Here is a 12,994-nt window from a genome sequence, read left to right on the forward strand (position 1 = left end):
TGCCGCGGATGCCTTTACTTTGGATTGACAGAAAGTTTCTGTCTCGTCTCGTCTCGTTTCGTTTCTTTGTTATAATTTTTTAAAATTTTTATATAAAATATAATAAATAATTTAATTTTTTTAAATTTCAATTTAATTTTTTTAAAATTTAAAAAAATAATAATATTAACATATAATATTTTAATAATATTTATTTAATTTTTAATTTTTATCTAAAACTATATCATTTCATTTCTAAATCCAAACGAGATAGTAATTTAAATTGAGAAAATATTTTATTTTGTCTTATTATTATATTTTTTTCAAATTTTTACATAAAATTTGATAAATAATTCAATTTTTTTAAATATTAAAATAAAAATAATATTCTAATAATATTTTATTCATATTCAACTTTCACCTAAAATCATCACATCTTATCTCATTGTTTAAATAAACCTTTATAAGATTTGGATTCTTCCCTCTTCTAGACAAGTAATGCTATATCAGTTTTTAGAAAGTGTCTACGAAATTTATTATTAAAAAAATTATTTTTTCATATAGATTATATATTTATCAATTTTTTTAAATAAGTATACGAAATTTATATATTTTAAAATTAAAAAATATATTTAATTATTTTTAAAAAATAAAAAAATATACTAATAAACTAAAAATTACTTCCTTAGTTATTAAGTAAAAAAAATATTTTTGATAAGCGGTCAAATAAAACAGTCACATTAGGACAGCATGGTAGCTTTATTCTTAAATTATTTAGAATGAATATAATTTTTTTTATACCGATATTAAAAATATTGGTAAGAGAGAATTCAAGTCTATTTATCCTCCATATTCCTTATTATTATAATGATGATATGAATTCAAATAAATATAATGTTATTACTATTTTTTTTAACCAAATTTTATTTCATTATACTAAAAAGATAATAAATGAAGAGGGGGTGGATTCCCAACAAACAATCCAAAATAATAAATAACAGTGTAAAGTGGTAGAAAAAAAAATAGATTTATTTGAGATCAATTTCTTAGTCCCTACCTATATTTTATAAGAGAGTATCGTCTTATAAGAAGACGGAAATAAGATATTTGCATAAAAGCAAACAATAGAATTACCGTTCGTGGCGATAGATCTTCTGTTGGAAGCGGTGATGATAAGTGTATTGTCACTTGTTGACTTGAGATGGTTATTGGAAAGGTTCACGATCCCTTTTACAAGATTATAGATTAAAACAAACGATAATATAGGATAGCAATTGGACACTGAATTGAGTCATCGACGAGGGGCCTATACAGGCGGCACGTATACCCCACTTGCTTGTATGGATATATATACAATCTTTCCATTGCACTCGGAAAAAAGAAAAAAAAAAATCTTTTTGTTGCGTTTTTATAATTTACTTTAAATGGAAGGCACTTACAAAATTTTTAAAAATTTAATTAAGAATTTTAAAAAATAATTATTATTTTGTACCAATTGACATTGTCTGATTGATTATAAATAAGCTGTGAAATAATTATAAAAATACTATTATTTTAAAAATAATTTTATTTAAAAGTTTTTACAGCATTCCATCGATATGGCATACCACAATACAAATTGTAAAATCAAAAATTTTATATATAGTCACTTTTACATACTCTACTGTATGGTTAGTTGTATATTAATAAAAAATAATACAGTCAATAATATTAATAAAATACATAAAAAATAAATAAAAATAATTATATGTAACATTATTCTTATAAAATATATACGCATTTTAACAATATATGCGTTTCATTAAACTTACACAATTTATGGATTTTGTTCTCCTTTATTATCTCCCCATAATTACTAAATATGAATATGGTAAGCGATTAATAACAATAACCTGTACAGATATTTAAAGAATTTAAATATTTTTGAATAAAATAAAATCATATTTTATCCCTTCAAATAGTTGCTGACAAATTTTTTTTAAAAAGAAAAAAATTTATTTATTATATTTATTATTATTTTATAATATAATATTAGATAATTGAAAATTATTATTTATATTTTATTTATAAATTTATCATCTAATATTATATTATAAGATAATAAAAGAATAACAAATGAAAAATTAAAAAGGCAAAAACGGATAATTTATGCTTGGTAAAAGTGGTGGACTCGGGCAGGTAACCCGCATAACTGTCCCCACGGCCCACGACCCTTTCGTCTCCTTCTTCCCTCCAAGAACAAGATCCTGTTATCCACAAAAACTCCCACGTGTCCTTTCTTCAAGCTAGTTGCAGCTCTCCCGAGTCTTTCCCTCGCTCTAGTCCTGCGTTCTCTGTAACTTTCCCGTCAAAATTATTTCATAAAGATGATAAATTCAGAGAGAAGTATTCTCTGCAGGAGCTAAACTTCTCCTGACTTAAAAGTTATTCACTTTCTCCTGAGTTTCCCGTCAAAATCTGGGTGAGAAACAGAAGAGGAGGTTTTTTTTCTTTTCCGATTTTACCGAGAAAATCCATTCCTTTTAGCATCCAAACAAATTCATAAACGCTTCCTAAAGCTCATGCTAACCAAATTACCAAAATGACCCTCTCACCCTCTCTTTTCCTACCCCACCCTTCATCTATCTCCACTTCGCTCTTCAAATCCAACTCTAATGCCAATCAGTTTATATTTCCAACCAAGGCCCCTAAAATCTCAATCCACCGGAGATTCCTCTCCGGATACTGGATATTACCCTCCGATAGCCCCGGAAAAGCCAGGGCCAAGACCAGGGAGCTCATCCTTGGGAACCCCTCGGTGACCGTGGAGAAAGGCAAATATAGCTACGACGTAGAAACCCTAATCAACAAGCTCAGCAGCCTCCCGCCACGGGGCAGTATCGCGCGGTGCCTGGAGATCTTCAAGAGCAAGCTCTCTCTCAACGACTTCGCGCTGGTATTCAAGGAGTTTGCTCAACGCGGCGACTGGCAGCGCTCGCTTCGCCTCTTCAAGTACATGCAGAGACAGATATGGTGCAAGCCCAACGAGCACATATACACCATCATGATCAGCTTGCTCGGCCGCGAAGGCTTGCTCGAGAAGTGCAGCGAGATATTTGAAGAAATGCCGAGCCATGGCGTGGCCAGGACCGTGTTCTCCTACACAGCGGTGATCAACGCTTATGGGCGAAACGGTCAGTACCATACTGCGCTCGAACTTCTTGATAGAATGAAAAAGGAAATGATTTTGCCGAGTGTGCTAACCTATAATACCGTGATAAATGCTTGCGCGAGAGGTGGATTGGATTGGGAGGGTTTGTTGGGATTGTTTGCGGAAATGAGGCATGAAGGGGTACAGCCCGACCTTGTTACTTATAATACTTTGCTTAGTGCTTGTGCTAGTAGGAGTTTAGGGGATGAGGCGGAGATGGTGTTTAGGACTATGAATGAGGGAGGGATAGTTCCTGATATAACGACTTATAGTCATCTAGTTGAGACGTTTGGGAAATTGGGTAAGCTTGAGAAGGTCTCGGAGCTTCTCAAGGAAATGGAATCAGGAGGGAATTTGCCTGATATAATGTCTTATAATGTGTTGTTAGAGGCATATGCGCAATTGGGATCGATTAAAGACGCAATGGGTGTCTTTAGGCAGATGCAGGCAGCAGGGTGTGTGCCGAATGCGGCTACTTACAGCATTTTGTTGAATTTGTATGGGAGGAATGGGAGGTATGATGATGTTCGTGAGCTTTTTCTTGAGATGAAAGCGAGCAATACCGAGCCGGATGCAGCTACATATAATATTTTGATACTGGTGTTTGGTGAGGGTGGGTATTTTAAGGAGGTGGTGACTTTGTTTCATGATATGGTGGAGGAGAACATTGAACCGGATATGGAAACTTATGAGGGGTTGATATTTGCTTGTGGGAAGGGAGGGCTCCAAGAGGATGCTGAGAAAATTTTGCTTAAAATGAACGAGAAAGGAATAGTGCCAAGTTCCAAGGCATATACTGGGGTTATTGAAGCATATGGGCAAGCTGCACTATATGAGGAAGCTCTTGTTGCCTTTAACACAATGAATGAAGTGGGGAGCAGCCCAACTGTTGAAACCTACAACTCGCTGATTCATACATTTGCTAGGGGTGGGTTATACAAGGAGTGCGAAGTTATTTTGTTCAGAATGGGTGAGTCCGGTGTTGCGCGGAATGTGGATTCCTTCAATGGTATTATTGAAGCTTTTAGGCAAGGAGGCCAATTTGAAGAAGCAGTAAAGGCCTACATTGAGATGGAAAAGGCAAGATGCGATCCCGATGAACGGACCCTTGAGGTAGTTCTAAGTGTTTACTGCATCGCAGGTCTAGTTGATGAGAGTGTAGAGCAGTTCCAGGAAATTAAGGCAACAGGAACATTGCCCAGTGTCATGTGCTATTGCATGATGCTGGCTGTTTACGCGAAGAGTGACAGGTGAGCATTCATTCAACTATTCAACATGTTCTTATACTATTCTTGAAATTTACAAAAGTAGTTTCTTGACATGGGTTACAATTATGTTTTCACTTGTTTTGTGTGAATAGGAGCAGCCCGTGACATATCTCAAAGGAACTGAAAAAATATACAAGTAATCCAAACCCAGCTTTGTGTATTAGTGGCATAAGCTGTACACGATTGTTAACTTTTTTTTTTTTTTTATAAGTGAACAGTTATATTAATGAGAATTGGCATAGCCCAAGTACACAAGAAGATATACAAGGGGCAACACCTATCTAGGATGAAGAAATGGAAACAAGAAAATCATGAAAATCAAGGCCGTTGAAGTCAACAGCTTTGGCCCATAAAAATAAAGTTCTAACAAAAAGTAATCTAATCTCCTCTAGAGCGCCTTGTCTTTGAACGTCCGGTCATCACGCTCCTGCCATAAACACCACAAAATACATATAGTAACCATCTTCCACACAGCTGTGAGCTGTGGAATACTGCATAGGTTGTCCAACTGGCCAAAAGCTTGACCATTGTGGTTGGCATAACCCAAGCTAGCTCTAACCATCTGAAAATATCTTCCCATATTGTTCTAGCAACCTTGCAATGCAGTAGACGATGATCCACAGTCACCGCTATTTTTGCATATGCAGCACCAGTCCACTATAATCACCCTACGTTTTCGTAAATTATCCACTGTCAGAATCTTTCATAGAGAAGTTGTCCGAGCAAAAAATCCATCCTAGGAGGAGCCTCATTTCTCAAAATCGTTCTCCGTGGAAAGTGATTGTTCTATGGTTGTGTGGACTTTTTATTTTTATTTTTATTTTTTGATATGTGTTGTGTTAGGGACTTACAGAAAAAACAAACTGAAAATATACATTTTCTAGCGGGTACCACAAAGTGTCGATTCCTTGAGTACTCAGTCTTAGCAGTACACGATTGTTAACTTACTAAATATAAGATGGTCTCAGCATGAGTGCTGGAATCTTGTAATGTAGATGGAGTTTCATTTGAGTCAATAGCGAAGTTATGTTTAGGTCTGCAACTTTTGTGTGAAAATATGGATCATGTGCTATTTTCTTCCCAGGTGCTCAAAATAGACATACCTACCTTGCCCATTTTTCTGTGGGTTTTTTTCCCTTAGACACTGCTGACTAAAAAGTGCCGTAAGTCATTATATGAAGCTTTTGTACTTGGCTATTAACTATCTTTTCTTTCCTTTTTTTACCTACTTTGTTCATTCTATGGAGGAAACAAGATTTTGTGTGTTTCTGGTGCATTCTTGTAAATAAAACATTGGGTTCTACTATTCAACTTGTGCTAAGCCTTCTTTTTTTTACTTACTGTTTGGTGTTTTGGTTCTTGGATTCCTGGCTTTCAGGTGGGATGATGCCTATGAGTTGCTGGATGAGATGCTGACAAATAAGGTATCAAGTATTCATCAAGTGACTGGGCAGATGATCAAGGGAGACTATGATGATGACTCTAATTGGCAGATGGTAGAGTATGTCTTTGACAAACTTAATTCTGAAGGATGTGGGTTGGGAATGAGATTCTACAACACGCTTTTAGAAGCACTTTGGTGGCTGGGCCAGAAAGAGCGGGCTGCAAGAGTGCTTAATGAAGCATCAAAGAGGGGACTTTTCCCTGAACTCTTTCGTTATAGCAAACATGTGTGGTCTGTTGACGTACACAGGTATCACTGTAATTATTTTCTCCTTCAAGTTGCATTCTTTTAGTTTACTTTACCTCACCTCAACATTGACCATTTTGCAGGATGTGGGAAGGTGGAGCATATACAGCAATATCACTGTGGCTCAATAATATGTATGAGATGTTTATGACTGGAGAAGATCTTCCCCAACTAGCAAGTGTTATTGTAGTGTAAGCTGCTTTTCCCTCGCAATCTGTTTTTTATTCTTCTTGGGACACGAACCTCAGGGAGAGATTCTACTCCTACATTTTTTGTGAATACTGTTTCAATATTCAATCAGTTCAGTGTTTTGAAGCCTGATTCTGCTCCCACATTTTGGCTTGCTGTGCTTGGGCTGACAGTAATGAAGCCTGAGGCCCGCATTGGTGTGGCAGAGCTACTTTTAAAGGATACAGTAGAGCGTTAAATTCCAATTACTTGGGGCCATTACGTAATTCCCTGATTTTATGGCATTATTATCCGCTTTATCATTTGCCATGATGACTTTTCTTTTGGTTTGAAAGTGAATTAATAGAAATTAGTCTGATGGAATGCGACCGGGGCCCATCCAACATGGGCCAATGCCCAGGCTGATGCATCACAATTATGTATCTTGTTGTAGGCAAGATACTCATGGAAGCTACCCATCGCTTCTATTGCCAGTAGGTCCTTGTGTAGAAGATGATCTTGGATCTGTTGCCATATTTTGACACATCAGATAATTATAGTGGGCTGGCTGGTGGTATTCAATCTAGGTTTTTGACTCGATGACTACTGTAGTTTTTCTTTTACTTTTTTTATTTTTTTGGGTGTTTAGGGTTGGTGGCGGTATAGAATTTCCAAATAGAGTTCACTTGGTTACAAGGTTTACTTAAAAGCATAATTTGTCCATTGAAGTGCATCGCCACACCTGAAGTTTTATGACTAACATTTGTGTTTCCATTGACCAGGAGGGGGCGGATGGAAAAAAGCTCAATTACCCGAGATTTTCCGGTTGCAAAAGCTGCCTATTCATTTCTGCAGGACAAAGTTTCTACATCCTTTTCTTTTGCTGGCTGGAACAAGGGTCGAATTGTATGCCAGAGGTCACAGCTCAAGCGGATTCTGTCAGAATCATCTTCGGATGCGATCGAAAAGGATAAAATAGTTGATTTGAGGAATTCCCCCTTTAATCCTTCAGGGACAAGAACTTCCAAAAACGATGTAAAGAGTAGCCAGAATAAAGATGCTACTAGAATCAGGAAACAAACGGAGCTTGTACCAAGCACAGTTTAGAGAGAAGTTCAAAACGCACTCATCTCTTGTTTTAAGGGCTCAGAAAATCTCGGTCTCTGTTTTTATGGAGAAAAAGTGAACATTTGTGGATGAATTGGCTGGGGAATGTTTTTATGGTCTTTACCAAGTTTGCAAACCAGCTTGCCAGTGTCAGGTCTGGCACAACAGTGGAATAATAATGTTACATGTGATGCTCATATTTAAGGTTTGGTTGGCTGCTGCTTACCAACTTGATTCGAATTCAATTTTGGTCCTTGCATTTATCATTGGGGAGACTTAAGATGTTGGATAGAATTCTGGTTTTGTAGCTGAGATTATTCTTTTCATATGTAAATGTACATCATATTTTTCATATAATCACAATCATCAGAATAGTTGAAGGGTGGCGGGTCAGTCTCAAAATGTACTGAACTGTATATGCTTAGATTAAGAACTGAAAGGTGAGTCTTTGAGTGTGAAAGCACAAATCAAGTATTTTCTGTACTTACTAAAAAAAAAAGAGTTTTCTGTGATCTATCGGGGTGTACATTCCGGAGGTTGATGAACAACATGAGGGAGTTGATGCTGGAACAATGCAGATTTGAACTGTAAATATGCCATGTGTTCCTGTGGTAGGATTATTTCACATCAAACAGAGTTGATATATGGAATACATGGTTTTTGTCCTGATACCACTAGATCTGTCTCAAACTCATATCAATGGCAATGTCGTGTGCTGACAAACACAAAATTGATTAAATTTACAAATATAAAGGCTCAGTCTCCAACCTCCAAATCCACCTATGAGCTTTCTTGGGGTTTATCGTGATCTTTCTTCTACATATTCTGGAGGTTGAGCAACTTGAAAATGGGGAAAAAAGGGAGCAAAAGAGTTGAAATGGACAGAAGATGCCTTGCATTTCGAGGGAGGGAGAACTTGATGAGTGGAAGGATTGTTTAACATCAAATAGAGTAGGTTTTAGAATGAAAAATGATTTTTATAAGCTTAGGAAGAACAAGCCCGCATAGATGCCACCAAATTCTATGAAAAATTTAACTTATCATCCTTACACCACACATATGCTTTTATTTTTTTAATTATTTTTTTATTTTTTTCCCTTAACAGGTGTGTAATGTAGGAATGATCAGTAGAAGAATTCCTAAATGTCTATCTCCAACAGGTTAGAATTTGTAGTGTGATGTGTTGACAAACACATAATGGCTTAAAACATGATAAACTATCTACCAAATTATTTTCCTATTGTGCCATACCCTTGACCATGTGGCCTCCAACATTATGTCCATTAAAGCAAAAGGGGATCAATTAAGCAGCATGGGTGCCTTAGTACATAGGATCTAACCCCCCTATAGAAAACAAAAGCAAAATATCAGGTGTTAGGTTGGTTATGGAGCACTAATATTACTCAAGTTGGAATACAAAAACTATTAAAAGAAGATATTGAAGACCTAATTTACATGGAGAATCTTATCCAAAGTATATAGCTGACAATGATATCCAAACTTTCATGCTTAGCTTAAATTATTTAAGTTAAACATCTTCATGTACCTATGCTACCTACTTTTAGCTTTTTCTTCCGATTTATTTTGTGAAAGTAGGATTATCCTTAAAAAAATCTTCAGTACATGTCACACTCTTCAACTCACAATGCTATTAAATTGCCAATACTTTTGTTACACAACTTGAAAGCATCTCTCTCTCTCTCTCTCTCTCTCTCTCTCTCTCTCTCTCTGTGGCACGTGCCATGTGCACACATTTCATATTTGACAGCACTGAAAGTAAAAAGTGAAGTGCCAGCCTATAACTTTCTGCCCTCCTGACTTTATGAATTGAAATCCATGTGACATGCATGGCAGCTTATATTTTCTCTTTGGGTTAAAAGAGAGGTCAATTCTTAGAGACTAAGAAAACGTTTTGTACCTGTAACGAAAGGCAAAAGCTGAGAACAAAATGATGTGAGATTTGACACTTTTCAAGGAGACCTGGAGAAGGGTTATACACGCATGCAACACGGCTATCCTAAGCAGAAATGTGATCATTAATCTACAATTTACAAGCTTTTATAACGCGGCCTATATCCGCGGTCTTCTCCTCCAAATCAAAACAAAATCAATTTATTAGTGCACGATGCACCTTAAAACAAAAAGCCTCCTTTTTTTGTTAGGTAGAGGTGGTAGATCTAATTATTATGGGTGACACGTAGGTCATGTAAGAATATACAAAATATTGAAGATAAGAGGAATGTACGTTTTTAATTTTACCAATTATTTTTTAAACAATACTAGTTGTTGGGGTCAAAATGAACCGTAGGTAGTACGCCCAACGAAGGCCCATAGATGCTTAAAGTCAACGTTGTCACGTTGCTAAGGAGAAAGAGAGCGTTAGATAATGACAAGGTTTGATTAAGAGACATAAAACTAGATGATAAGACATAAAGAAAGGGGAATGGACTTAAAGAAATGAGAGAAGGCAACGGAAATAGGGATCCGCTTCCTTTGAGGTTTGAAAGGACTATCAGAGAAAGAGAGAGAACCATAGGGTTTCGAGGCTATAGAATGAAGAGCTTGTATTCGACTATGTGTATAGTGGATTTTACACCCAAAACTTGTGGAAGTAAGCCTTATAATGTGATGTTCAAAAGATGTGACGTGGGATGAGGAAAGTTGAGAATAAGTTTGAAGAGGGAAGACGGAAGGATGCAAAGGGAGCAGAAGGGATTGAGTTTACACCCAAAACTTGTGGAAGTAAGCCTTATAATGTGATGTTCAAAAGATAGCCTTATAATGTGATGTTCAAAAGATGTGACGTGGGATGAGGAAAGTTGAGAATAAGTTTGAAGAGGGAAGACGGAAGGATGCAAAGGGAGGAGAAGGGATTAAGTCCACATTCCAAACAACAAATTAAACTATGTTTACTCGTAAGTGTAATACATAAAACGATATGTGTAGTAGAACAATAAATAGTTCACTTAAAACATCTACTTGCCAAAAAACTAAACTTGAAATGGATTAATTCGACCAGACTACATATTTATGGAATTACTAAATAACAAACAAAACAAGAAAACGATAGACATGCAATCGTTTTTATAATCTTTTATATAATTATGTTTTAAACAAAGGTATTTTTGTAAAATAATTTATAAAAGTAACATCACTTTATATAAATAATCTTATTTTAAAACATGATTGTATAAAAGATTATAAAACAAGTTGTACATGTATCATTACTCAATAACAAATCTTAAAAGAAACATAAAACGAAATATTAACTGTCTATATAAACTTGCAATTAGTTATCTTTGTCGATTTTTCTTTAGAAAACTAATGGGGGTCACGAGTCAGTATTTAATTGGAAATATGTGACATTAATATCCATGCCAGTTAATCAAAGACTGACACATAGCATACTTATGACACGTGTTAGTCGTGTGGTTTATTTCTTAACAAAAAATTAGCGGCATACATAATTGTGAATTCTTTTAAAATTTATGTATTAACTTTATAAAATTTAAAAAACTGAGGTCTCAAATTACAAAAACATAAAATTCAAATACTGATTTTACAATTGGCCATTTTTTTCCTTGAACTCATGAAGAGGAGGGTGATTGTGGGCGTGAAGTAGTACGAAGACGGACGGTGAACCCCACAGAACCTTATCTTAGCTTATCTTTGCCAGAGAACAGACGCACCACGAGAGGCTATTAATTCTATTTAACTGTACGGATCTTCAAAAGATTTAAAAAAAGAAAAGAAAAGAAAAAAAAAAACATCTTCTCAGTATTCCCAACGGGCAAAACTGGAATATGCCAAAGCGGACGGTCCATTCACCGTACCTTTTTTTATTATTATTGTACACTGCATGAATGATAATATTCTACTCTTATTTGGGTATCATTTGAATTTGAATGAGAAATGCTACATATAATTATAAAATTGTAAACGTTACATAATCGTTTTGAAAAAAAATGAGATCTACGATTAAAAAGTTAGTTTTTTTTTATGTGGGTCCCATATTAATTTATTTTTTTTAAAGTGACTGCACGCCGTTTGCACAATTACGACTGCAAATATCATTTCTCCACTTGAATAGAATTCTGTAATATATAATATTTTTATGTATTTTTATATATTTTATTGATGCGATTTATCAAAATACTCGTTTTGTATTAAAAAATTTGATGTAATCAATTATATTAATGAAATATATATATAAATAAATAAAAATAAAATTTTTTTACTTAAATATTGGATTAGCCAACAAAATATTTTTAAGAAATAAAAATTTTGCCAGACAAGTTGGTTTTGACCAGATTGATCAGACTCCATAAACAAAGGTGGTTGTTTTTTAATAGGATATTTATGTCTGTGAAGTGTCTCTGATCTCCCCCATGTGCACCTGTTTTTTCTGGATTTTATATTCTGAAGACAACATTAAATGACCCACCGCCTTTTCTAACTATTTTTTTTTAAAAAGGATGATATATTAAATTTTTTTTAAATTTTTTTAATTATATTTAATAAAAATTTATAATTATTATATTATATAATTATCATATATATTCTCGGAAAAAATATTCCTAATTAACAGTTTTGCGTCTTACTATATCTTAAATAATCAAAACTATTATTTACTATCCTTTAATTATTATATGATCTCATTGGCAGGCGTATCTTTTTCTGCTTTTGATCTCTTGCAGCAGATGCCTCCTACTTTTGATGTTAAATTAACCTATATCTGTGCAACATGTGGCTGAGTAGATATGTGTGACCACAATAGATCGTGTGAATCCAGCAGCATGTACGATTAATAATTACATATCGGCCCATACTTTTTTTTTTTTTTTTAACCTATTCCATCTAGCAGTAATTGAATATCTCCTGATAAAAAAGGTAAAATCTCTTTACCGAATTAAATATTTCTGTACAAATTGAATTAAATATTTCTGTACAAATTTTATGATCCGAGTTTTGTTATATATAAATAAAATTATATATTAATTTATATATTAATATTAATTTTTTTATATTTAAATTTTAAATTAATATTATTTTTAATAAAATATATTTTTTGACTAATTATATTAGATTAGTGTTATATTAGTATACAGTTATACTTGCAACTAGATTTTTTCTTACGATCAATACATCAACTTCGACTCTTTGTTATTTTTCTCCATTCTTTCGACTCCCCAAGTCATTCGTACTCTTGAAGAGCCCCTAGTCCTCACTCTCAAATACTTTCATTATCCTCGTCCCTTTTGTTTAACTTGATAATTGCTTTTCCATGGCTTTTCTTGTTCCTTTTCCTTCACCTATTCTATATTGGTTCACCTACCTCAAGCATTTGGGAAGTTCATCCATCCTCACTAGGGTTTCTGCCCCAAACCCTAACGGTCAACCTTTCTCTTATTGTTCCCAAACATCTAATCCAACTTCTCCGTGACCTTTTCATCCCCCTTAGTCATTTTTGCAACTTTCTTATACGGCATGTGAGGCATATGCCCTTCTTCCCAATAGTACTCCAGTTTCCGAGATTTATTTCCCACCATTTTCTCTGAATCTTATTGTCTCTTTGCGATGACTAGAAATTGA

At 34.5% G+C, this 12,994-nt stretch overlaps 1 protein-coding gene across 2 annotated transcripts; it reads left to right on the plus strand.

Moving 5' to 3' along the window:
* The first annotated feature begins 2,205 nt into the window (after positions 1–2,205).
* Positions 2,206–7,782, plus strand: LOC122281464 (pentatricopeptide repeat-containing protein At1g74850, chloroplastic). Of its 2 annotated transcripts, XR_006230228.1 has the most exons (5): positions 2,206–4,419; positions 5,816–6,130; positions 6,211–6,318; positions 6,490–6,578; positions 7,078–7,217. XR_006230228.1 is itself a non-coding variant. In XM_043092949.1 (4 exons), the coding sequence occupies exons 1-4, from the start codon at positions 2,561–2,563 to the stop codon at positions 7,400–7,402; spliced, it is 2,607 nt and encodes an 868-aa protein (XP_042948883.1). In that variant the 5' UTR covers positions 2,211–2,560; the 3' UTR covers positions 7,403–7,782. The 2 variants fall into 2 exon arrangements, 1 of the variants encoding a protein (XP_042948883.1); XM_043092949.1 differs by lacking the exon at positions 6,490–6,578 and having other exon boundaries at positions 2,211–4,419; positions 7,078–7,782.
* The last annotated feature ends 5,212 nt before the right edge of the window (positions 7,783–12,994 follow it).

The sequence above is a fragment of the Carya illinoinensis genome, chromosome 11, assembly GCF_018687715.1.
Source record: "Carya illinoinensis cultivar Pawnee chromosome 11, C.illinoinensisPawnee_v1, whole genome shotgun sequence".
NCBI classification, from domain to species: Eukaryota; Viridiplantae; Streptophyta; class Magnoliopsida; order Fagales; family Juglandaceae; genus Carya; species Carya illinoinensis.